Source organism: Leopardus geoffroyi, chromosome C2 (assembly GCF_018350155.1).
Source record: "Leopardus geoffroyi isolate Oge1 chromosome C2, O.geoffroyi_Oge1_pat1.0, whole genome shotgun sequence".
Classification (NCBI taxonomy): domain Eukaryota; kingdom Metazoa; phylum Chordata; class Mammalia; order Carnivora; family Felidae; genus Leopardus; species Leopardus geoffroyi.
This window is the reverse complement of record NC_059333.1, coordinates 18,667,534-18,694,931: the sequence shown is the minus strand read 5'-3', so window position 1 is coordinate 18,694,931 and position 27,398 is coordinate 18,667,534. Positions and strand designations below refer to the sequence as shown.

At 44.0% G+C, this 27,398-nt stretch overlaps 1 protein-coding gene across 8 annotated transcripts in view; it reads right to left on the bottom strand.

The window, feature by feature from the left end:
* The window catches only part of LOC123610674 (amyloid beta precursor protein), a 278,796-nt gene that overhangs the window by 105,836 nt on the left and 145,562 nt on the right, over nucleotides 1-27,398 (bottom strand). For 4 of the 8 annotated variants that reach the window (XM_045501571.1, XM_045501578.1, XM_045501573.1 and 1 more), the window contains exons 6-7: nucleotides 16,131-16,333; nucleotides 386-553 (exon numbers count right to left, since the gene is read on the bottom strand). In XM_045501571.1, coding sequence (XP_045357527.1) covers nucleotides 386-553; nucleotides 16,131-16,333 — 371 coding nt within the window. The remainder of the gene's footprint in view (nucleotides 1-385; nucleotides 554-16,130; nucleotides 16,334-27,398) is intronic. The other 4 variants (XM_045501576.1, XM_045501574.1, XM_045501575.1 and 1 more) reach the window with 1 other exon arrangement.

Here is a 27,398-nt window from a genome sequence, read left to right as displayed (position 1 = left end):
GCACATGCATAGACCTGAACACGCATGTGCACAGACAAACACACAAGTATCCGTTTGCACAGACAGTCGAGAAGACAACACAGCGACTCCGGCGTGGCTTCAAGAGGGGCACTCGAGAGAAGTCCCTAGAGACCGCAAGACAGATGCACCACAGCTGGGAAGGGAACACACCCGCGGCCATGCTTTATTAGAGAAAGACGGAGATGGGTGCTCGGGATCGAACATACGGGAGGAGACGCCGGGCAATTAGAGAAGTGGACAGAAACGTGGTTAGTGGCAGCGACAGACCCACTCCCAAGAACCAGGAAAACCAATCTGTTACGAAGAGCAGAGTCAGTGGCGAGAAAAGACGAGAGGTGGCCAGGCTCGGGGAAGGTCCACTTACTGACGCTGCCGCACACGGCCATGCAGTACTCCTCTGTGTCAAAGTTGTTTCGGTTCCCGCCACATCCGCCGTAAAAGAACGGGGCGCACTTGCCTTCGGTCACATCAAAGTACCAGCGGGAGATCATTGCGCGGCATGGCCCCGTCTCGGCTTGTTCAGAGCACACCTCTAATCAGAGGAGACGTGGGGAACCACATTTAGCATGAAAAGGCACCTGCTCGCTGTTCGCGTGCATGTTTACTTTTCTTACACCTTACTCCTCCCCCCCCACCCCCCAGTGGGGGGTCACCGGGGCTGGGATTACTGGGCGGACTCTGCCAAACATTTACCGAGGACTTTAATCGCCAGCCAGGAGGTTAGAATTCCCTCTGAAACAAAGCAGTGCATTCTCATCTGGTTTAATGAGTGGCTCAGTGGGAATGAAAGGATTCCTGCTAGACGTGAGCACATCTTGTAGCTGCTTTTAGATTGATAGCAAGTGCCCCAAAGGGTCTGCACGCGGAAGCATTTCTTCCCGGTAAGAAACAAATTTCTCAGGGAACCTCCAGTCAGCTTTAAAGGTAAAAGGGTTGTGTCTGTTTACGATGCAAAGAACGTTATCTTCTCACGAACATCTGACTGTTTTCCTTCACGAAGAACAGCCTTGACTCAAAGTACAAAATAATTATAAAGTATAAAATAAATATTAAATTTCATTAAAAATTATAAAGTATAAAATAAATATACTTCGAATGTGATCCAGTTTTCAGAGAACCAGCCTGTCCACTGACCATATTTGAAAACATATGTCAACATCTGTAAATGGGACTGACAGCCAGTTATATTAACTCTAGTGAAATATAATTTTTGATTTTTCATTAATCCGTCCCTTGGACAATAATGCCCCAAACAACAAAACAAAGTCAATCAATTCTGATTTGTTAACACACACCACATATGCTCTTACATGAAAATATATCTTACCTGTCAGCATGCTTGGCCACCCTCCCCAAGATCAATTTCATGATCCTTGATTGATACAAGCGCAATAACTTATCTGATTCTACTTGTAAAGTTATCTGAGTAGAATAGGAACCTTACCTCCCACGTAGATTCCATTTTTTTTTAAAGGGAAAACAGTTCTCCCTCTGAGTTTATGTCTTGCCCTAGCTAGGCTTCTAGAGAACCTACTGATGCCTTAGCACACACAGATGTCTTGCTTATTAATTTTACTATCATACCAAGGAAAAGCATCCTTCTAAAAGATAAAAGTCATGCAGAGTTCAGAGCTTCCAAAGGAGGAATATTTAATAGACTGACTAATCATTCACTCAAAGATAAAGATCGACAATGTCTATGTAAAAGAGAACTACTATTTAACTTGCTTATGCACACCACTTGAAGCTCTTTCCTATTGAGACAAAGAGGTGAGAGCAAAACCAGAAGTTACCACCATCATGATGACGTCAACAGAGTAGGGAAGGACGGTCAGCACTGAGCTCAGAAGGTGGAGGTCAAACACTGTGCAGGAGAAACGCCAGTGTAACAGATATCTAAGGTGCTTCTGGCTCTCTTTAGGTGGTTTTCGGATGGAAATCTCTGGCTCTGGGAGCATCAAGCTCCATGGCACCGTCACTAAAGTCTTCCCATTCAACTGCTGCTTTAAAAGTCCATCCTTGTCAAGCCATGATGTGTTTTCAATTTGATTTCTGCACAGAGCTCTCCTGTCTGATGAAAATCTGCCAATCCATTCACACAAGTTTCCCACCCCCTTGGCAATCTGATTTATCCCCCACAAATTAAAGAACTGGTATTCATACTTCTAAAGGGTCAAACAGTTTTGGGAGGGGAGAGAGTCTGATCACCTCTGAGCTACTGACAAAGCAGCTTCTGGGCTACAGAGCCAAAAGCCACATGCCCCAGATGTGGGGTCCCTGGCAAACCACAGCCATTAAGCTGTCTCCACTCACGGACCTTAGTTTCTCTCCCTGTCAGTTGTAAGAAATACCTACAGGCTCTCTCTTCTGCATTCCCCTCACCAATCTGCACATGTTCATGTGACATGCTCTTTCTTTCTTGTTTCTAAGACATGACAGTATTCATCATTAACCTCTTCCTCAGGCTGTACTAATTCCAACAAGACTCCCAGACAACGGTGTCCTCTGAGCCTCCGCTGTGGTTGAAGCTGGCACTCGAATGCCTCTCCCCCATGGCATGACCCCAGGAGCATAGGCAACAAAACTCATCACGGCTCTGTAACTCATAGCAATCCTCCCATTTTAGACCTCTTAAGAGTACCAAAATGTGTCTTCTTGTACTTGTCTGCCACAGACCCACAGACCCCCCCCCCCCACATCACAGCTATGCAGGGTCAGGAGACCTGTTTTTACGGAATCTCCTATGTTCTAAATGCAAATGATAAGTTTATAATAGCTACTCTTCAGCTTCATTTGTCCTTGCAATTCTAAACATTGCTCTAGGGTGCAACTTTGTGAGCCTAAGTTATTACAACACATCTCATATTCTGTTGAAGAATAAAGTGGCCACATCTGTGTTGAACTCTTCTAAGAAAAATTTTAGAAAGTCAACGTACTAGAAAAACAATTATTTTTTAAGAGTGTGTTTTTTGCAACAATAGATACATGTACTTTCTTTTTTTTCTTTTTAATGTTTATTTTTGAGAGAGAGAGACAGAGACAGAGTGCAAGCAGGGGAGGGGCAGAGGGAGAGGGAAACACACAATCCAAAGCAGGCTCCAGGCTCTGAGCTGTTAGCATAGAGCCCATCGTGGAGCTCAAATTCACAAACTGTGAGATCATGACTTGAGCTAAAGTCGGATGCTTAACTGACTGGGCCACCCAGGCGCCCCAGTATATGTACTTTTAATTAAAAGGAGATTTTATAATGTGCCTGCAATTAGCAAGTAGTTATCAGAAAACCTGCCCAACAGAAAATAATTCTGATCAGGGCAATAAATGACCGGGTATTTATTATATAGTAATCATATTTTATTAAATAGAGACATATAGATACAGGTAAGCAAGGCTGAACGAACGTCTTATTAGAAATCTCACTTAAGCCCCAAATACGGGTTGGACCAGATAAGCAAATGATGGGAACAGCTGTGCGTGGTAATGAACTCACGGACTCAGTATGAAATGATGGGTGTCACGGAAGTCTCTACAAGGTATCTGTGGTTGACTGGCCCTTTACCAAATTGTGTCGATTCTCTGAGGCTACCCAATACATCTGTCACTCCATTTACACCTGACCCAGTTCTCACATCTCTCCATGAGGAGAGAGTATTTTTATAAAATGCCACCTCAAGGCGATCCATTTGTAAGTATTTAGACCCATCAGTCTTCTCATGGTGACATGCTGGCAAGCATTCACAAGAGGGCACCACTGGGACTTTTCTCGAGTCCTTTGTTTCCACTTTGTTATGGGAATAAAGCTGTTTTTCACTAAGCTGTGCAGAAGTGCAACACAGTATTACAAGAAGCTCCAAACTCTGCTGGAAACAAGGCAAAGCGATTATTCTCACTGACAGGAATGGCAGGGTATGCTGGGAAACTGGTTATCTCCAGTGGGGGGTGGGGGAGTGTGATTTATAATGTTCCATGATGTCCACGGTGTAAACAGTCCCGCCACGGGTATTTCAAGCTACCAGTGGCTGTGGCTCACCAGATTCCTGTACCCTTGAATTATCTTTTACAGGCTAGCAGTTGTCCACACCACACCAATGAGAGGAAAGAAGGGCACAAGTGATACTAGTCACAGGTACATGTAGGAAGATAGTAAGACTCTTCTAATTTGCTTGGTCTTTGAAAGCTGAATTTTTACAAAGCTGCTCAGCGGGAAGACACATCAGGGTTCTTTCACACTTTGTATGAAAGAGAAAAGTAAGGATGGTTTTCCCTTTCCGTTTCTTATTCCCTGTCTCAATCTCCTACAACTGCAAAGGATGGGGGGCATGATTTGCTACTAGAAACTATCCCTCGAAGTGCCGTCCATGATCCGCTGGGCCAGCATACCTGGGACTCGGGATCCACTCCAGAACCCTGTCTCCGAATCCACGTGTAGCAAATGCCTCAGTGACCCAAATGGACGTTAATGTTTGAGAAAGCAGTGTGATCAACCCTACACCTCTTATGAGCCGTTGAAATGTCAAAGCCAGATATATAAGACCCAATCACTTTCCGAAATGACCAAGAGGGGAAGGATCAGTAAAAGGCAGCGTAGGTTTTGGCTTACAAAAAGAAGTCCACATATATTTGGGAGAAGAGGAATAGGACATATTTTAGTAGAGCTGTAAAACTCAAATATGCTGTATCTCAAAAACTTAAATATGGGGGCGCCTGGGTGGCGCAGTCGGTTAAGCGTCCGACTTCAGCCAGGTCACGATCTCGCAGTCCGTGAGTTCGAGCCCCGCGTCGGGCTCTGGGCTGATGGCTCAGAGCCTGGAGCCTGTTTCCGATTCTGTGTCTCCCTCTCTCTCTGCCCCTCCCCCGTTCATGCTCTGTCTCTCTCTGTCCCAAAAATAAATAAACGTTGAAAAAAAAAAATTAAAAAAAAACTTAAATATGTTAGAGATGCATATTTCTTTGACAGAGTTTCAATACGTGTGCCTTAAATCCAATACTGAGATAATAACTACTATACTTACATTTAAGTCTATGAGAACTTACACTTCTCCGAAATCTGAATTGAAGTGATATTCTTGGAACATGCCAGAACACCAGAAATATCAAAGCTATTATTTTTATTTAGACAAATAAAGACACAACGAAGGAGACTTGAAATTTACTTTCTTTGTAGCACCTCTCCTTAAAGAAAGGGTTATTATGTAGGCGTTGTTCTTCCTACAAGAAGGATGCTCCAGGATAAGCGAGGCAGAGGTTGGAGGATGGCCCTGCTGTTTCAGGCTCTTTTCTGGAGGAGACTGAACGTGTCCACCTTGCCATTTTAGCTGGTCTCTTGTCACAGAGCCCAGCAGGAAGGCTGGGCAGCCTCCAGCTGAGAACGCGTGTCTCTGATTGCTACCCTCCCATTTGCAATTTTAAAACAGTGCACCAGGGGAGAGCAAACTGCTTTTGGAAGAATATAAAACAAAGTGAGGAAGGCAGTTTTTCTCCATCTCTCACTGCCTATATGGCAAATGTGCATACGTAGTATTTAAAAAATATTTTGTGACTTGTCTCTAAGCTATGAAACTACATTACATCTCAAATATCTGTTTTTCACCTTATAAATGAATACTTGCCCTCTTTGTTTTAGCATAGGTTTTGTTTGCTTATTCTTCACCGGCTACCTACGGATGTGCAAAGCGCCGAGCGAAGGGTTACGGCTGGCATTAAGATGAGACATGATATTGCAGGGGAGTTTCTCTGCTCAGATAGATTTAACACTGGGCATCACTGAAGATCTCAGTAGCACAGCCCAGTGGTCTGCAACCAGAGAGGATCTGTCCCCAACCATCCCCTCCCACGACACATCCAGCAATGCCTAGAGACAGTTGGAGCTGTCACAGCTGGGGGTGTTACTGGTACCAGGTGGGAGGGATGGTGCTACTGAACATCCTAAAATGAGTAGAAGAGTACCAACAAAGAACCATCGGGCCCCAAACACTGTTAATGCCGCGGCTGAAAAACCCTGCCTCAGTCCAACCAACTACCAGAAGATTTCACGTGGCATTTTAGTAATTGTGCCCAATCCTGAGACTGGGGGGGATAATAAGCAACAGTCACTGACACCTCACAAGTCTGGCCTAACAACTGGCATTGAATTTCAGGACAGGGGCACCTGGGTGGCTCAGTCGGGTAAGCATCTGACTCTTGACATCGGCTCAGGTCATGATCTCACGGTTCATGAGTTTGACCCCATGTGGGGCTCTGCACTGACAGTGTGGAACCTGTTTGGGATTCTCTCTCTCTCCCTCTCTCTCTGCCCCTTCCCTGCTTGTGCGCGCTCTCTCTCTCAAAATAAATAAATAAACTTAAAAAACAATTCCAGGGCCACCTGGGTGGCTCGGTTGGTTAAGCGTCGGACTTCGGCTCAGGTCATGATCTTGCGGTTTGTGGGTTCGGGCCCCGCATTGGTCCCTGTGCTGACAGCTCGGAGCCTGGAGCCTGCTTCGGGTCTGTGTCTCCCTCTCTCTCTGCCCCTTCCCCGTTCCCGCTCTGTGTCTCTCTCAAAATTAAATAAATATTTAAAAAAAAAACCCCAAAAACTTAAAAAAAAAAAAATTCCAGAACGGATTTAGTCATGAGACTGCCCAGCAAGGGCTTTCTATGCTTCTAGCATGAAACATTAGGAATTCGACCTTGCATGCAAGAACACAAAATTTCTGTCCCTAGTCTGTGATACTTTCATATTCTGTCTCAGAAATTATATCCAACAAGAATATAAATAAATTCAAGGAAAAGAGAGATAACCCTGTCCTCACAGTTAAACACCTGAACAGTCTTACCATTATAAACTAAATACAGTGCAGCTTTACCAGTCTTCTGTTCAAAACTCCTTTTTCCATTTCAAGAGTCTCTTAATTTTCATATTTTTACTTATTTTTTTTTTAACATTTACTGACTTATTTTTTTAGTCATCTTTACACCCACTGTGGGGCTCGAAATCACCACCCGAGATCAAGAGTCACATGCTTTTCAGAGCAAGCCAGCCAGGTGCCCTGGGAGTGTCTTACTTTTTAAAATTTGGGCCTTTTTTTTTTTTTTTTTTTGCTGTCTGGAAGGCTGAAGGGTTTTACTGAATACCAGCCTCGCCTCACCTTGATTTCTCACACTTTTAACAAAATCCTAACAGGTCAGACGTTGGAAGGGTGGCTGGAAACCGGCAATGAAGTGTCAGAAGGGCAAAATGGTTCATGGTTGAGAGAAAGAGGTGTAACCCACCCTGCTTACAAAGTCCAGAAAGCATCTATCTACAAGGGAACTACAGATTTCCATGAAAACCCCCAATTCTGGGATCTGCCGGTGGAATCTGAGACCCTCCTCAGGGAGGTGTATGGACCGCTAAGAGGCAGTGCCTCTGGAAACGACATGGTGTTTAAATGAAGTTTCCTCTCATTTGCTGGATTTCTTTTATTAGGGTTGATTTTTTAAAAAGTGTTTATTTTGAGAGCGAGCGAGCGAACGAGCAGGGACCGAAGGGGAGGGACAGAATGAATCCCAAGCAGGCTCTCATGCTCAGTGTGGAGGCTGACATGGGACTCAAACTCACCAACTGTGAGATCATGACCTGAGCCAAAGAATCAGAGGCTTAACCGACTGAGCCACCCAGGTGCCCCTTGATTTTTTTAATTGCAAACTTCACGTTGTGGAGATATATGCAATTGTTGTATCTGAGGCATTTGTGTATTTTTTGAACAGCAACTGATTTGGGGGAAAACATGAGAAAGATCAGGTTTCTGGACTTTAACTGAACTAGAATGAAAATATTTATTTTTAATAGAGTTAAACATAATTGCATTAAAATACCTTTGGCTTATTATGTCCATTATTCTAACATTGAATCTTTTTTTTTAAAGTTCATTTGTTTACTTTTGAGAGAGAGAGTGAGAGAGAAAGAGATGGAGGGAGGGGGGGCACGCATGAGCGGGGGAGGGGTAGAGAGAGAATCTCAGGCAGACTCCATGCTGATAAGTACAGAGTCTGACACAGGGCTTGAACTCACAAATCGTGAGATTATGACCTGAGCTGAAATCAAGAGTCAGATGCTTAACTGACCGAGCCGCCCAGGCGCCCCTCTGACATGGGGTCTTTATACACACAGGGTAGAAATGGAAGATGGAAAGTACCGGCCATGAGCACTACTAGTCATGTGAAATACCAAGCAAAATGAAGTTCAAAAACATTTCCTATGTGAATATACTAAGACCACTGAATTCTGTACTTTACGATTATGCAAATCATATCTCAATAAATTTGTTATTAAGAAACAGAAAGTTATGTCTGTACACACACACACAATTTTTTATATGACTGTGTTCCTCACTGTCACATTTTAACCAAACTACCTGACTGGGCTCTCTGAATCAGGACTATCAAGCAATATGGAAAGAAGGTGTCAAAGCCATGCTTCCCTCTGCCTCTATCAAAGGATGTATCAAATACCTCAAAATCAATGGCTGCCATGCCATGGGCACAAGATAACAGGCTGCCACCTGTCACATCTATGGCCCAGGGCCAACACGGGTTCTCTTGACATCGTTAGGAAGGATGCTACGTTCTGGTCCGGGAACAGGGGTGGATCTTGCTTGCCCTTAGTCATTAACACTGAGGTAAAGGCTTCCAGGAAAGGGAGGAGCCGTTATCCCTTTGCCTTGTTCCCAAATACAAATTGGAGCTTTATTTTCAGTTTTGGGCAGCACGCTGCCACGAGGCTTCCGACAAGAGGACGTGAGCACATTTTCATGTGTGCCAGTTCGGTTCAGTTTTCCCCCAGATTCTGTGAAAAGTTAAATGTGAGTGATAAGCAGGAATCCTATTCGTGAACCACAGGACTGTGACACCCATTACGGGCAGGTAATGATGGAGATGTGAGAATCAGGCTGAGGCTTGTTTCCTCTCTCCACGAGAGGAGTGCAAGCCACTCTGATTTATGGTAGTTCTTGAATTCCTTCTACTTGGTGCTCTACAAGCTGGCAAATCTCTACTCTTCTTTCAAAGTCACTGCAATGCCAACTTCTCATCAACACCTTGGCCACAACCGCTGTCCTCGCCGAGCACTTCCCTTCCCCTGTGCTGCTGAAGTTCCCTAACCAGCCAGGTGGGACACACTCCCGTCCCTCCCCAGGAGGGCCTGAGCAGGCGTGGCTGAAAAGCAACCTGAGCGAGTTACCACATTCATGTCCCCGTGCCCTCAGGAACCAGCGCAATGCCCCGTACCTACGAGGGGTTGATGCTGGCACAACATACAGCAGTAAATCACAGCGCGCTACTCCCAGGTTAATGGCTACGAGAGGGAGAAGAAAAATTGTATAATTCGGTGGCGTTCGCTCATCTAGCCCGAGGCAAGCAACGTGAGATCAAACTTTTTAACCTCATCAGTCTGCGATGCTTAAAGAGCTACCTGTATCTGTGTCTCGGTCCATTTAATGGATGAACTTCCAAGAGGTTCCCAATACCCGCAAGAAGCGAAACACTATCTTGAAATGCAGTAGCATTTAATAGTATCTGGGTTTAATCGTCACCTAGACATAAACTTCAACTGCAGGTATTTTAATATACAATGTATATTCCTAAAAACTATTTTACACAAGGGCACCTGGGTGGCTCAGTCAGTGAAGCGGCCAACACTCAATCTCAGCTCAGGTCATGATCTCACGGTTTGTGGGTTCAAGCCCCGCATTAGGCTCGGTGCTGACAGCCTGGAGGCTGCTTGGGATCCTCTTTCCTCTCTCTCCCTCTCTCTCTCTTTGCCCCTCCTCCACGCTTGCTCTCTCTCTCACTCGAAATAAATAAACAAAACAAAAAAAATCTTAAAATTTTAACCAAGAAACGGAGTTTAAGTTGCTCGTTATTTTTAACATATGTCTATGAATACCACCTCTATTATACTGATAGATGTGGATGTATCACATTTATGTTTTTTATTATTAAAAAACCAGTCTGTTGGTTTACCTAGGTCATTCCTAATTAGTAGTAAACATTAGTTCTCCGAAAAATCAGAATAATGCTTATAATCAAGACAGCTATAGCACTTTGGGTTAACTGAACCCTTACTGTCTACCAGAACTGTGCTAAGTGTTGCTCATAGATTGTATTTCATTGAATCCTCACAAAACAATTAAAATGACGTACAGAAGCAGCGTGACTTACAGATTCCCTGACTGATACAAATCTACATGGTTAGGTGGTAGAACTGGGATTTGATTCTGGGCAGCCGGTGCTGTTTTAATTTTTTTTAATAAGTTTTATTTATTTTGAGAGAGAGAGAGAGAGAGAGAGAGAGACAGAGACAGAGAGAGTGCGTGCAGGCAAGCGTGAAAAGGTGAGGGGCAGAGAAAGAGGGAGAGAGAGAGAATGGCAAACAGGTTCCCCACCGTCAGCGTGGAGCCCGACGCAGGGCTCGAACTCACGAACCATGAGATCGTGACCTGAGCTGAAACCAAGAGATGCATAACCGACTGAGCCCCCACCAGGTGCCCGAAGGCAGCTTGTGTTTCTAAAAGAAACCAAATACTTACAATGTGCCAGGCGTTATAGTAAATGCTCAACATGGACTGTCCAAAGTAATTTGTTCAACACACATGGAACGTCCTATCAGTGTCTATACCATACCCATGAAAATAGACTCACATGTTACTTAACCAGCCCAAGGCCATGAAATCATTAAAAATTCTCTATTAAACACCATAGCAGTCTGCCACTAAACTTAATCAAACTACCTTAATGAAAGTAGTATTTGAAATAAAAAAAAAAACTCCCTCATACTTTTCTAATGACCAGTTTCTTCGGTTTTCTGTAAGGACCCAGATAGTAAACACTTCCAGTTTAGAAGGCGATATGGCGTTTTCTTGCAAATACTCACCTCCGCCTCCATCGCACGAAAGCAGCTACAGACAGTATATAAACAAAGGGGATTGGCTGTGCACCTAAGAAAACCTTTGTATTAGGAAATAGGTAACTGGCCATATGGCCCCATGGTCATAGTTTGCTGACCCCTGATTATTATTATTATTATTACTTATCACGGTGTTTTTTGTTATTTTTAAAATATTTTTATGTTTACTTATTTAGAGAGAGAGAAAGAGAGAACAAGTGGGGGAGGGGCAGAGAGAGACAGAGAATCACAAGCAGGCTGGGAACTGTCAGCACAGAACCTGACTCGGGACCTGATCTCACCGAGCTCACGACCTGAGCCCAGATCAGGAGTTCAATGCCTAACCAACTGAGCCACCCGGGTGCCCCGATTATTATTATTAGTATTTAAATAATAATTCTAAAATTTAGGAAGCGTTCCATGTGAAATATTCTAGGATGAATATAGGACTACAGAAAAGGGATCCCCATCTACCAGGGAGTACAGGTTAAACTGAAATAGTATTTGTAAACAAGAGGAAAAGGAAAAAGAAAATTTTGACATTAATGTAGTAGAAATACCCTGGTCCACTTGGATCTAAGTGTTGCCTTCATGCCTCTCACCTTTGTGACCATGGGCAATTAAAAAAATTTTTTTTTCTAGGCCTTAGTTGTCTTAGTTGTAAATGGAGAAATGAGATTTCTGCCACACAGCACTGTCACAAGGATTAAAAGATAGAAACAATTGCTTTTTTAAAAAATTTTTTTAATGTTTATTTATTTTTGAGAGAGACAGAGAGAGAGAGGGGAAGGGCCAGAGAGAGAGGGAGACACAGAATCTGAAGCAGGCTCCAGGCTCCGAGCTGTCAGCACAGAGCCTGATGCGGGGCTCGAACTCACGAACCGTGAGATCATGACCTGAGCTGAAGTCGGACGCTTAACTGACTGAGCCACCCAGGTGCCCCGAAACAATTGCTTTTTTAAAGTTTATTTATTTATTTTGAGACAGAGAGAGTGAGTGTGTTGAGGGAAGCGGCAGAGAGAGGGGGAGAGAGGGAGAGAGAGAGAGAGAGAGGGGGAGAGAGAGAGAGAGAGAGAGAGAGAGAGAGAGAGAGAGAGAGAGAATGAATCCCAAGCAGGCTCCACGCCCTGTCAGGGCAGAGCCTGACGTGGGGCTCGTGGGATCATGACCTGAGCTGAAATCTACAGTCAGACACTTAACCAACTGAGCCACGCAGCTGCCCCTATAATACCAATGTCCAACCAGTTTAGAATCCATGAGTGAGTCAGAAATCGCCCTGACGTCTCGGGTTCATGAAGTGTTATTCCTTCTCAAATCAAAGAAAATTAGGAGCAAGAGTCTAAATATACTGTGGTTTCACTCAAATTGGTATTGGCTTATTCCACTGGATCAATATCCAAGTTTTCCTTAGGTACTTAAACCAATAAATCCTAAAGCCAGGACGGATATGGTGGTGTGTTCACTTTTTCTTCTGGAATTGCTAACAGAGTTAGAACTGACATCTTCCACTTCAGCATCATTGATTCTAATACAAAAGAGCTGAAAATTTGAGGACCATGTCGAAGCGTCTTAGACTTTCCTTCCCCCTACTTATTTCTTGCAAATTTAAACAGGTTACAGAGGGATTGAGTTTTTGTTACGAAGCACGTTAAGGAATCGTATTAGTAGCAGTCTGTTGGTAATGAAGAAACAGTTTTCTTATTAAGTATAGGTGTGAATCACATTTTCTCTCAGGCACTGAAACATTACCAGTGACAACTATATTGTGAGCCTCTTTTCAATATCTCTTCCTTGCAAGTCACTTGTGGTTTTTATTTTCAGCACAGGAGCTGGGCTACTTTTAAGCAGAGTTGTACAAAGTCAGCCATCACGTATGGCATTACCGTTGTTCTTCCTCAGGGAAGAACCATAACTCACCTACACCAGTGACCAGGAGGGAATGAGCTCTCTGCAGCTGGCCCCTTTAACATTAACCGTTTAAACTTCTTTTTTTTTTTTTTTAATTTTTTTTTCAACATTTATTTATTTTTGGGACAGAGAGAGACAGAGCATGAACGGGGGAGGGGCAGAGAGAGAGGGAGACACAGAATCGGAAACAGGCTCCAGGCTCCGAGCCATCAGCCCAGAGCCTGACGCGGGGCTCGAACTCACGGACCGCGAGATCGTGACCTGGCTGAAGTCGGACGCTTAACCGACTGCGCCACCCAGGCGCCCCTAACCATTTAAACTTCTACTTCTTTGTTGGAGTTAGCTGGGAATTCAGCAAACTCTCTGACATGGACCCAATACACCAAAAAAAGTCTCTTGCTTGGAGATTTAAAACCAATCATTTAATCGCCTTTGTCTTCCTACAGAAAATATTGCAACATACGTCCCCCTCTGGTTTGATCTTAGCTGAGGACGCTACATCGAGAGAAAAACTCAGGCAAAAGATCTGGACTTGTTCAGAACATAACAAGACCCCATTATCTCAAGAGACTTCTCTCTCTTATTCAGAACATAATAAGACCGTATTATCTCAAGGGAATACTGTTGGTTTGGAATATCGGCAAAAGTTTATGTGGTATTTTCTCATTACACTGCATTCATTGTGTTACTCCCTGCTCCCCTATCTCCTCATGGCAGCAACATCACAACAAAATCCCTTCACTGTTTCTACCAGAAAATTTCTCCGCACGTGGCAGAAGCGATCCCCGTCAGCTCACGCTCATGCTTGCCGGCCTGGCACTGAAGGTCTCCACATTTTAGCCCCAACCGAATTCCCTGTAACTCTCTTATCTAAGACATCTGCTCTAGTTTAAATCAGACTACCCTTGTCTCCCAGACTTGCCATGTACCCTCCCGGGGTAAATCTGTTTTGCCATCCCCACGGACTCTAAGGTACACTAAAATAAAATCCGTTGGTAGCGCTGCCATGAGCCTCTCCACTTCCATCTCCTTCCATAGATCCTTCTCTGATCAATCTCTTACTCTTTGAAGTAGGTTCTGGGCTCCTGCTTTTTAACACAGATGACTCTCTGTGTTTCTTTGATGTAAATTTCCTACGCGATTTTAACATCCATGACGGCCGGCTATCCTGTGTGTTCTCATCCTATGATTATTCACCAAGCCCAGCAAAATGGCTTGTACCCAAAAGGCACCCCCCCCAAAACCAATGTTGAGTAGACGGACATTATTATGTAAATAGCTACCCTGGTGGAGACCCCGAAAAAGTCAGAGTCACTGCAGAATACTAACTGCAGTAATTTGTAGTCTTCTTAGGTTTCAAGAAGAGAAGCTCCGAAAAAATCCCTCTTTTCCTTTCTAGGAAAAGAGAAGCTAACAAGTTCATTTAGTCAGATCTGCCACAGGTGATCCTAAGAGGTACACGAAGAACATTCCAGGAAAGGATGTCTGGAGGTTTGAGAAAGCAGCGGCTCAAATAAAACCTGCATTTACTTAAATATAGATCTACTCACAGAAGCCCTTATGTGCTAAATGCAATAAGAAGTTATCATTAAGCAGAGAATGATAAAGTTAAGCAATCTATTTTCTGCTACATTTTTTAAAGAATATGTGACTCTTTCAATGAATGTTCAGTTAAGTCTGAGTGTTTTATTTAAAGAAATTTTTTTTTAACGTTTACTTATTTTTGAGAGAGACAGAGTGTGAGGGAAGAGGCAGACAGAGAGGGAGACACACAATCCCGAAGCAGGCTCCAGGCTCTGAGCTGTCAGAACAGAGCCCGACGCGGGGCTTGAACTCGTGAACCTGAGATCATGACCTGAGCCGAAGTTGGCGCTTAACTGACTAAGCCGCCCAGGCGCCCCAGAATGATGTCGGTCTTTCTTAAGAGCTACAAGGTAAAGAAACCCAGAGCTTCAAAAACACTATTTTAAGTGAAAGAAGCCAGACACAAAAGAGCATGTATGATCCCACTTACATTAAATGTCTAGAAAAAGCAAATCTGTAGAGACGTAAAGTACATTGGTTGTTGCTGGGGGCTGGCGGTGACAGCAAGGATGAAGTGAATGGGTGTGAGGGATCTTATCGGGAGGATGACAATGTTCTAAGACTGGATTATGAGGGTGGTTGCTTAATTTGGTAAATTTATTAAAGCCACTGAATTATACACTTATATACTTAAAATGAGTGAATTTTATATGTAAATTATATGTAAATTAAAGATAATTTGCAGTGAAGGAAAGAAGATATTACAGTGGTCATTAGGAATCTACTTAAGGCAGAGAAACTAACCCATTTTAAGCTCCAATTTAACAACGGCGCTGAACTCATTTTACCTTAATAAAAAGTGAGAGGAAAACTTACAATATTGTAGCATTTGTGGCGGACTTTAAAAGTATTTGAATACATTAAAACTCCATCCATCCATAGTCACTGGATCTCATTCTAGGACCAACTTTCACTATTTGCAAAACAAAGGCATCCCCTTTAAGAAACACAACCCTACAATTCACTAGTTGCTATCATGACATTTGGTTGTTCAGCGTAAACTCAACCCTTGCTTTCGTTTCAGGGAGACAAAAAAGGAAGTCTGTTAGTTCATTCGCGTCCCAACATTCTTAATAGGAGCATTAATTAAGTACCAAAGAAGAAAGTCTTAAGATATTAACACATCTATCTCTCAAAGAAGGCCCTGTGCCACCTCCCCCAGTAAAACAGTGTAAAGACAACACAAAAATCATCCCCGTTACATTTCACAGCCACAAGTAACGTGATAACCCACCAAATGTTGTCGTTCAATGGCATTTACTTCCAACTACTCACTCGCCTAAGATTTATCTAGAAGTTTCTACAAAGCAGGCACTCTGCATGATAAGTAAAAGCCCGTCCTTGCCCTCGAGATGCTCATAGTTCAAGTGGTGAAAGACACAACAGGTAATAAGACTGTACTAAATACCCACTGCCAGGGACGTACCAACCAGGTCACCTAACTCAGCCTCAGCCGAGTGAGATCGCACCTGGCCGGCTGGAGTTTTGCAGAACAAGCTGGCATGTGCCAAGCGGAACAGTGCGTATCATCGGGACTTCACATCATTTGAAATGAATTGTTGGACTGCTGGTTAAGCCAAAGGGAGCTTCACAAGCGTTAAGACCTGTTATCGTGCATCTTATTTTTGGTTGGGGACGGCAGTGGTGCTAGGCTGGGTAGCGGGCATGAGGCTTTCCTTTTCCCTGAAGGAGGAAATCCCAACAAACAGCGCATTACCTCGCACCACCTCTTCCACAGACTCCGTGGTGGTGGTGGTGGTCGTGGCGATGCTGGTGGTTCGCTCGGTGGCCTCTTCATAGGGTTCTTCCGCCTCTTCCTCCGCCTCATCACCATCTTCGTCATCCTCGTCATCCTCGGCCTCTTCGTCCTCGACGTCAGCCCCCTCTTCTTCCTCTGCTACTTCTACTACTTTGTCCTCACTGCAGCAGGAAATGGAAACAACGGTGACAGTCATTTAAACAAATTTCAGAAAGGGGAGGGGGGAAGCGACAACAAAGGACGGTAGTGATTTTGGAGGGAATGTGGCCTTCGAGGCAAACAACACACACAAGGCTGGAAGGCAGCAGGTGTATGTGGGAATCCTAGCTCACTAGGTCCACAGCGTTCTGCCCCTTGGGCACAGCTCTTCTTAGTTTACATGGTTGCAAGAATGCTATACCATGAGTCCGACTAAATGCTTTTCTGGAAAAGGCAAAATTACGGAGTGGTTCCTGGTGGGGGTGGCGGCTGGGGTGAAGAAGGGAGGGATGAGCAGACAGAGCATAGGGGATTTTTTAGAGCAGGCTCTGTAAGATACTGTCGCAGTGGACACAGGACACATGCATTTGTCAAAACCAACACAACTGTACGACACAAGAAGTGAACTGTAATATAAACTATGTACTTTATCACTAACGTATCAATATTGGGTCAGAGGTACTATACTAATAAAGACGTTAACAACAGAGGAAGTGTGGGGGTAGGGGGAGAGAGGGGAGGGGAGCGGTCTTTCTACTCGCTGCTCAAATTTTCTGTAAACCTAAAAGTGCTCTAAAAAAAAAAAAAGCGTGTTTAAACAGGAGAGAGGAAGGGGAATATCCAAGCTGAATCTGCTGTGTAGGATGATTTCTCAAAATGTATGCGAAAATACCACACAGCATCTGCATGGCAGACACTCAGCAAAGGCGGAAATCAGTTGAAATACTGCTATTCAACTGGATATAGATGAGGAAGAAGAAACTGGTGCAAATAAATCTGTGATACCCAGCGGTCAGCGAGACCTACTGAAACTATACAGTTGTCTTCCCTACTCTTGCTCCCTGTGGCATGCTGCAGAATATCAAGTATTTCAGGGGTTGTCAAATGTCAGCGACTATCAGAATTACTTGGAAGGCTTCTTGAAACACAGACCACCAGGCACCACCCACCAAGGTTTCTGAATCAGTGGGTTTAGGACGGGGCCTGAGAATTTGTATTTCTGACAACTTCCCGGGCGATACTGATGCTGGTATATTCAGGGTACGATATTCTGAGAACCACTGAAATATGCAATGCTGAGAATAATGGTTAACAGATAGCCAGTAAATCACAGTATAATTGGGAAGGGGAGCAGAAATAATACATAAGGCATTAAGTATGCATATCCTGATGCACAGTGTTGAATAATAAATCAGCACATTTGGAGGGCAGAAGGGGAGTCTCGAACAAAATCAGAAAGCCCGAGTGAGACATCCTTGTAGAAATCAAGTACCTGCAGTGCAGGCATGGTCAAGAGCATTTGAAAGGTGATAAACGAAGACAGGAACCTAAGCGTTAAACAAGTGAAAGTATGTATCACATACCATCTGGCTAGATAGCAGAAACACACATTTCATCCTAGCTCAGATCACAAAAACAGTACAGGAGGATGATCTACATGTGCTGGGCGTTTCAAGCTACCAGAGAGCAACTGCCACAGGTCTTATGTGACCAGACCACAAGAACAGGATTGAGGGTTGCCATGCTGACAATTTCTGTCCACAGAAAGAAAAGAGACCGGGGTATTGTGGCCCCACAGCTGATTCTTGCCTATAAGAAGCTTGTGGTTGAGAGAAGCGACAGGAACCTAAAGACTTTGTGTGAGCCACACCTGGAGTCTGGGAACGCTCCAAGTGAGCTGGGCATTGCATAGGGAATCAGATTTCGAACATGTTAAGGAACTAGAACAGTAGGATTCTGTGGTGTGGGGGGACAGGAAGGGAGATGGCAAAAGGTGCCTGCAAATGAAGTCTGAAAGACAGCTCCAAGTCATTTCGCCGAGAATGAAAAAGAAAAAGCTAGGGGCGCCTGGGTAGCTCAGCTGGTTGAGCATCCGACTTCAGCTCGGGTCATGGTCTCCTGGTTCGTGGGTTCGAGCCCCGCGTCAGGCTCTGTGCTGGCGGGTCTGTGCTTCAGATTCTGTGTCCTCCTCTCCCTTTCTCTCTGCCCCTCCCCCACTTGCACTGTCTCTCTCTCCCAAAAATAAACAACAAAAAAAAGGTATGTAAAGAGATGCATATAGCACTAGAAGGAATTCCTTTTATCAATTAACTCATAATGTAAGGAACTTTTATGGAAGTTCTATAAAAATGTGTATGGCCTGCCAAGTGGACCACCTTTCTGATGCTGATCAATGATGCAAGGATCATGAATGAACACATCCAAAGAAATTGAAGCACGTGCCTAGAGAAAAAGGAGAAACTTACTAAGCAGAATAATATCAATGATAACTTATTAGTGTGGTAATAAAACAAATGGAACAGAGAAGACCCTGACCAGGAATTTTAACATTTCCATGAGGCCATGAAGAAAAAGTAAGAAGGGAAAATGTTGGCATTGATAATCAGGTGATAGAAGCCTTCGACCACTTAAAGATAAACGGGGTGCAATCCTTATTTCTCGACTGCCTGCATTCCCGCACAAAAGTCTAGTTGAGGCAACAGTTCCCAAGAATTCTTAACAGGTGCTCAGATGCCCTGAATTTTACACAGTATCCTGCTTCCTCACTTTTCTATAGGATCTCACTGTTGTAGTCGTGTGCACAGAAGAATGATCCGACGTGCCCCCAGCTGATCTATTCCCTTCTGTGTCCAGTCAAATTAAGTCTCCAAATTAAGGAGAAAAGTGAGGTAGAGCCCAGGAGAGAAACCAGACCAAGCCAATATTCTCCTTAAAGCACGAAGTATAAATGCTGTGTTGAGGCACGAATGGAATGACAGCGTCCAAGGATGTGACCCAGGGTTAAGACAGCGTTGTGCTTCTAGGCGGGACAATAAAAGTATGACTATGGGTACCCCCAAGAACCTCCCCCAACCTCCCCTGTTAGGACTTGACTGAGGCTCCAAACAGAAAACACGGTTATGAAAACAGCTGCGTTTAAAGTGATCTGCATTCTAGAATGTGTCTAGCCATAAAAAAAAAAAAGATTGAAATACATGCCCATCATCCATCACTGCATCTGCCTGAGCAATTTACTGGCATAATAAGGAACAGAAATACATAATAGTTCAACTCGCTGAGGAATTAAATTACTTGGCCTAAGAGAACGCAGGTCCAGCTCTTATTACCATAGCTTTGATTTCTGGAATTAAATTCAGATGTCCATAAATTCAATGATCTATTTGGACACTATTAAAACAGCAGCGCACACTTATGTTTTCACAATGGTGCATCTTCCCAAAGAATGCCAAACACGCCAGCATTCCACTGCCTGCCGCACTTTCCACCAATAGCAGGAAACCCAGAAAGGGGAGAAAAATTAATCTTCCACCGACTCTTCAATTGCTGGACGGCTCTGCTCCTGGATGTGACTGAGGCGAGCTGAGCACCGCGCAAGCAAGGGCCAAGGAGGGGCTAGTTGGGGAAGTGTGAGGCTGGGCGTCATGAAGCAATTTCCTTACAAATAATCAAAGGACGGACAAGGAAACGGTCCCTTGGTAACGCAGTGGAATATTTGTATCACATTCACACATCCTTGCGTCTGTCAATGTATAGTAGACAGCTTGTATAGCTTTTAAATTCCAATAATGAGAAACGCTTTTTTTTTTTTTTAATTTTTTTTTTTCAACGTTTATTTATTTTTGGGACAGAGAGAGACAGAGCATGAACGGGGGAGGGGCAGAGAGAGAGGCAGACACAGAATCGGAAACAGGCTCCAGGTTCTGAGCCATCAGCCCAGAGCCCGACGCGGGGCTCGAACTCCCGGACCGCGAGATCGTGACCTGGCTGAAGTCGGACGCTTAACCGACCGCGCCACCCAGGCGCCCCGAGAAACGCTTCTAAAGAACGAGGGAACTGTCTGAAAATGCTGATCATCTCAGGAGTACCTGACTTTAATAAGAAGGTTAAAGGGTCAGAGGGACATTTCTATGAGGAATTAAATCACCGAGAATGCAATTTTACGTGTCAGCATGCAAGAGTTTACTTTAGTGAAGGATACACTCCATCACGAAGGTGACTCTCCTTCAATTTCTAAATAAAGGCTGACCTTAATACCTTCCACTTGTGGTCTCCTCTGTGATGTTCCCTTCAGACAGTGAAAGATTTTGATTCACATACCAGTTTTAATTCCTTTTTGTTTGAGTCATGCAAAACAAGTCACCATTTGCATTCTCTAAAAGAGCTGTGTTTACTCTTTCATAGTGTCTCCTAAGACTCGACTTTCTTCCGCCCCTTTGTAGGACAAAGGAGAGGAAACAGCATGAAAGAAAGCTGTGATTCCCATGCTTTATGTGAACTGGACAATCATGAGACCTGAACACCCAGGGATGGCAGAGGTGGGGGGAGTGGGGGGGGAGGGTGGGGGATATGAAACATTACAGCTGTCAATTCTCCAAATGTAAGATCAACCCCGGGCCAGGGCGGGGGCAAGTCTCAACAGGAAGATGCCCAGACACATGTATGTTTATTGAACTAGAAAGGGGAAGAAAGCGTCACCCAGAGTCAGGATATAGGAAAGGAAAACAAAGCAAATTTTTTTTCTCTGCCCCAGTTCTTCGTGCTCTCAGAGTTTAACCTGGAGGGTACAAGGGCTGAAGAGTCAGTTTGTTCCAGAAAGCAGTATCTATAATAATTACTGCTGCAGGGCACCTGGATGGCTCAGTCAGTTAAGCATCCGACTTCCGCTCAGGTCACGATCTCACGGTGTGTGGGTTCGAGCCCTGCGTCGGGCTCTGTGCTGACAGCTCAGGGCCTGGAGCCTGCTTTGGATTTTGTGTCTCCCTCTCTCCCTGTCCGTCCCTCACTCACGCTCTGTCTTTCTTTAAATAATAAACACTAAAAAAAAGAAAACTGCTGCTGCGAAATTAGGAAAATTAGTAGTTGTCAGAAAACGTGAGAAAATAGAAAAGAATGGAAGCTTATTTTTCATGGTTCCCAGTAAATGGTTCAAGAGGGGGCAGAGCTAAGTAAGAAAAAGCCGGTATCTCTCCCATCTTAAGGGACTGTTGGAAGCCAAATGTACAATTGGATGCAGGGCCTGATTCCACTTACATACAGTGTGAAAACAGGCACCCTCCACGCTGCTGCCAGAGCTCAGAGGCACTGCACTTTGGCGAGGGGGAGATTTGTGACTGGCAGGGAACAGGAGAGAGGCCTCTGCGGGGGCTGGCCAGGCGGTGCTGGGATCTGGGTGTCTGCTATCCCGTATGCTCAATTTTGAAATTCACGAGCCGTGTGTACCCATGTTATGTGCCATTTCTCTTTATGTAAGTTACAGTTCAGGAAAGAGGGATAAAAGGGAGAGGAGGCTGGGCGCTCAGGTGGTTGAGTGTTGGACTCCCGATTTCAGCTCAGGTCATCATCTCACAGGTTTTGCGGGTTCGAGCCCTGTGTCGGGCTCTGTGCTGACAGCATCAAGCCTGCTTTCTCTCTCCCTCTTTTGGTCCCTCCCCCAAGCTCCCTCATCGGTCCCTTTCTCTCTCTCAAAATAAATTAAAAAAAAATTTTTTTTAAATGTTTATTTAGTTTTGAGAGACAGAGATAGAGCATGCGTGGGGGAGGGGCAGAGAGAGAGGGAGACACAGAATCCAAAGCAGGTTCCAGGCTCTGAGCTGTCAGCACAGAGCCCGATGCGGAGCTCGAACCCATGAACCATGAGATCATGACCTGAGCCGAAGTTGGAGGCTTAACCAACTGAGTCACCCAGGCGCCCCTAAAAAATTTTAACAAAAAAAAAAAAAAAAAAAAGAAAAAAAGGGAGAGGATGCTGTTACTACACTGTCCCACTCTTCTTAAATATTCTCACAATTGGGCTAGAATAAGAGCTCTTTAATTGATATAATAATTGTATTTTCAAGGTCTCCAAATCTGAAGACAATACCTCTCCACTCCAAACCCTCAATCCAGTTAGGGCACAAGTTATGAAGGTAGAAGCATGATAATATTAACAATAATAATAATGGTATATGATATATTATATATAATAATTACACATAATATATGTATGAATTTTCTCACTAGTGAAAATCATGATCTGAAGGAAATGCAAGTAATAATGTATATGTTTATACATATTTATGCATACACATGTACATACGTATAAACACATATATAAACATATACATATGTACATGCACACACACACACACACACACACACACATAGTGAGTCTAGTTAGTGAGGCCATGGCTGAAGGAGCCATATATATTCATATATAGCCATATATATATATATATATATATATATATATATATATGTAAATACATATATATATGGCTCCTTCAGCCATGGCCTCACTAACTAGACTATATTGGTTAAGTAATTAATTCTCCAAAGTAATTAATTCATTAATACATTTTGTAAATGAATTTGAGGATCGTATAGAATTCAATCCACATATGTTGATGATTACTAAAGAAAAACAAAAGTTACCCTCCTTTAATGTTGTACTATTAAAATCTCTCCCACCTATAGGTAATATCATGTGAAAACAGATCTCCACAGATTTCTCTTTAGTCTACTGAGTTTCAGTAGAGTCGTTCTGATGACATTCCTCAGGTACTAGGTATTGTTAATTTTTCGCTTAAAGGATCTCAGAGAATTTGGTTAGCCTTCTCTCCCCAAAACTGTGCCGTAGCAGAAAATGTAAGCTACCCCAAAGCCATACCTAACTCCTTTCTGCCATCCCTTCATCGATCAGAGATAGTAAGACACCGAACACCCCATACCCCGTCTCCCTTGCAGGTAGAGAAGGTCATGCGACTGCCACGTCTCAGGATAATGAGATGCCAGAGGGCATCTGCTTGGACCTCCAGGTGGGGTGTCTAGGAAGGTTTTACTTTCCAGATGAGAACACTCATCATACTGAGTAGTCGGAGTGTTTTTGTTCCTTTGCCCTTCTACGTTTCTACTTTCTCCCTGGAAGGGCAACAGCCATCTGTCAAGGGTTAGTTGATAAACATTCAGATGCAGAAGGTGATAAAGGTGCTGGGATGGAAAGATCCAGAAGGGTCACATCTCTGCCTTGCTGCACCAGTGCAGGGCTCCCTACCACCAAGATCTGGGTTTTCAGTTATTCACAGCTAAAAGCATTCCTTGCAGATGGTTTAAATGCTTCCCCCAGACACTAGGTTATGGACTCCTGCTTAAGGAAGATAAGGACGAAACTGAGACGCCAAAAATTCATGACTCAGGCATTAAGGGTGAGATATATAGACAAACCTTCATCTGAAATGAGAATGTATCATCGTTACAGATTTAACGACTATCTCTTCTGGGCAAGAGAATCTACACTAATTACTATATGAGTAACAGACATACTGCCTATTAAATGCTTTAGAAATTCAAAGAGGGAAGTGATTCTTGTGAGCTAGAAGTGTGTGAGCTGGTAAGGACATGGAAAGTAGGTGTAAGGATGAGGTAGGGATAGCCACAGAATGCACAATCAGGAACAACAAATACATAAGGTTGACAATAAAATAATTCAATGTGGTACTGAATTTTAACAGTGAGGAACACTAAATTGCAGAGACCAAGGATCCAGACATTTTTCCTTTAGTCAATGGATAGTTAAGTATTTGAGTTGAAAGAAATGGGCATCAACTTTAATGAGCAAAAACAAGGGCAAGGCATTAATTCACCTATCCACTGAGCCCTGTCTATACTGCATGCTGGCCATCTGATCAACAATGTCTACGGCGCTTTTGCCAAGTGCCAGGTGCTATTCGAGACACCGGCAGTGGACTTGTGAGTATGACAAAGCTTCTGCTTTCCTGGAACATACATTTTAGTGGGTAAGGCACAAGAGGAGCAAATAAATAAGAAAAAAAAATTCATAAGTATACAAAGAAAGGAAAGGGGCTAATGTGCTAATCAGTGACTACAATAGATGTGTTTGTGGAGGGAGGGATGGGAGCAGCATTTCAAATAGGATGGTCGGGGAAGGCCACTGAGACAGAGAAGCCTGGAAGAGTCAGCATGGGGGGATGGTTGGGGCAGAAGGAAGAACAAATGCAAAGGCCCTGGGGTGAGAGCAAGCTTAGCATGATGCAGAGAAAGCCAGCTAGCATAGGGGACAGAGGATGAGGTTCTAGGGAGAAATTAAGGTTGGAGCCAGACGGGAAGGCTGGGAGGCCATGTTGGTCATGTTAAGAAACGGCAAGTTTACTCATGTGCAACGGAAATGACTCAATGAGATATAAGTTTTAAGGATGGCTCTGGCTACTTAGGGTGGAGAGTGGACTCTAGGAAGACAAGAATGGCAGCTGGGACATTGGGAGAAATACACTGGGGAGCAAGGGTAGCTCATGGGACTAAAGCCAAAAGGACAATGACATCACCACCCATATTAAATGTGACATTACTGTGGTGATAACAATTATGAATGACTACGAGACCCAAAAGAATAAGATCTGACCAGACCTGGGGTGCACAGCAAGGGAGACATGAGGGAGGGATGACTGAAATGTGACCTATAGAAGAACCAAGGTGAATGCGGTCTGGAGGATAAAGACCACTCTGCACCAGGGCAGGCAGAGCATATGCAAAGGTCCGGTGGTAGGAGGAAACCCTGAGAGTCTGAAACAGAGTTGGCTGAAAACACAGAGAGTAATCAAAGAAGGACAAATGATCAATGGCATGGAGCATATGGCTCCTAGCTTATTTTTACACATCCTATAAGTTAAGAGCGGTTTTTACATTTTTAAAGAATTATGAAAAGAAAAAAAAAGATATATAACAGAGATGGCATGCGGCCTGCAGAGCTTAAAATGTTTATTATCTGGCCCTTTAGAGAAAGTGTGTGGACTCCTTGCGTAGAAGGTGGACTATGGGGTGAGGTGGGTATGGAAAGACCAAACAACTGTGCTTTGTCCTGATTTGAAATGAGATAGAACGAAACAAAGCAAAAGGCTTCTAGGATGTCCAGGTTGTAAAATTCTAGAGCAGAAACAACAGCGATCCCTGCTTCTTGCCTCCTTCGGAGCCAGCAGAACACAGGGCGCAATGTATCTTGCCGCGTGGTGGAGCTGTGAACCCTGGGGCCGGCCCGCCTGGATTGGAATCCTGGCTCTGTGGCCTTGAGCAAGTTAGTTAACCTCTCTGTGCCTCCCATGTCTTCATCTGTAAAACGGCAAACTTACAGGAGGTGCTTCCGTTCACAGGGGCACGATGAGAAATCGGGTTAATACTTGGGATGCACTTAGAACAGCACCTGACTCACCACGAGTAGCATGTAAGCGGGAAAGCAAAGGCCACACACACAGTACCTGACAGACAATAGCTCAAACAGTAGCTACTGAAAATAGCTCAAAAAAAAAAAAAAACAAAAACAAAAACAAAAACGTGTTGAATGAATGGATGTTAGGACTAAATACCGCTGAGACATTCCTCCAGAACACTCAGAACTGGTGTATTCTCTGACAATTACACACAGTTTCATTTCCCTCTCTATTAGAAAACATAAAAGGGTCAGATATTAGGTCGTTCTCTTGAAAAGATTTTAAGAGGGGCGCCTGGGTGGCACAGTCGGTTAAGCGTCCGACTTCAGCTCAGGTCACGATCTCGCGGTCCGTGAGTTCGAGCCCCGCGTCGGGCTCTGGGCTGATGGCTCAGAGCCTGGAGCCTGTTTCTGATTGTGTCTCCCTCTCTCTCTGCCCCTCCCCCATTCATGCTCTGTCTCTCTCTGTCCCAAAAATAAATAAACATTGAAAAAAAAAAAAAAAAAAAGAAAAGATTTTAAGAGAATACACAATTACGTAATCTTTAATTTTTTTAATGTTTATTTATAAGAGAGACAGAGAGACAGAGCGCAAGTAGGGGAGGGGCAGAGAGAGAGGGAGACACGGAATCGGAAGCAGGTTGTAGGCTCTGAGCTGTCTGCATGGAGCCCGATGCGGGGCTCAAACTCGCAGACCGTGAGATCATGACCTGAGCCGAAGTCGGACGCTTAGTCGGACGCTTAACTGACTGAGCCACCCAGGAGCCCCCCAAATTAGTTAATCTTTAAAGGAAAACAAGAAATCCTGTTACAGACGATACTTTCAGAATTCTAGCACCACACGGCACAATGACATTAATAGGATACCACCACACGACCCAGTATTAAATTCATGTAGTGTACTGGCTATGAAGGTTTTTGCCAACACTGGGAATAAAACTAACTGCCTTCACTAAAAAGGGCCACGCATGAAAGAAAATTGACGGAACGTTACGAAAAGGGTGGTTCAGTGTAAAATCAACTGCTCTATAGACTGGCCTATAAACTCTGGCCTATTTGATTTAGTGAACTTGTAAAGTATGAGGCCGAAATAGGCAGAGAGAAGAGAAGAATCCAAGCCTGGATGTAAACTAGCAAGGCTAGAACACGGGAGGAACAATGTCCCTTTTCTCCACTCTCTCCCTACATACGCAGAGTAGGAAGCATTGCAGCAACAGAGGAAACCGATTTAAGTGGTACTCCTAAGACATGAGACAAATCAAAAGCCGGGGGAGGCTTCACAGAATATTGCCGAAGCTTCTTCAGCATGTTGGTGTAAAGGTACAAAAAGGTTGTTCCCAGTGCTGAGTGTGAAGGATGTAGGATGCCGGGGTTGGTGCTGGATGGAAGGAATGTGGTGTAGAAAAATGAGCCACGAAGGCCATTTCTGGGGCTCAGGGAAAATCCGACTATGGACTCAGTATCTGCTGATATTTTTTTATTTTTTATTTTTTATTTTTTTATTTTTAAAAATTTTTTTTCAACGTTTATTTATTTTTGGGACAGAGAGAGACAGAGCATGAACGGGGGAGGGGCAGAGAGAGAGGGAGACACAGAATCGGAAACAGGCTCCAGGCTCTGAGCCATCAGCTCAGAGCCTGACGCCGGGCTCGAACTCACGGACCGCGAGATCGTGACCTGGCTGAAGTCGGACGCTTAACCGACTGCGCCACCCAGGCGCCCCTCTGCTGATATTTTTTTAAAAAAATGACCGTTAATTTTGTGGGTGAGATGGTATCCTTTGAGCTCTGCAGAAAAATGTGATTAGATTTTTAAAGATGTAGACGTAGTTG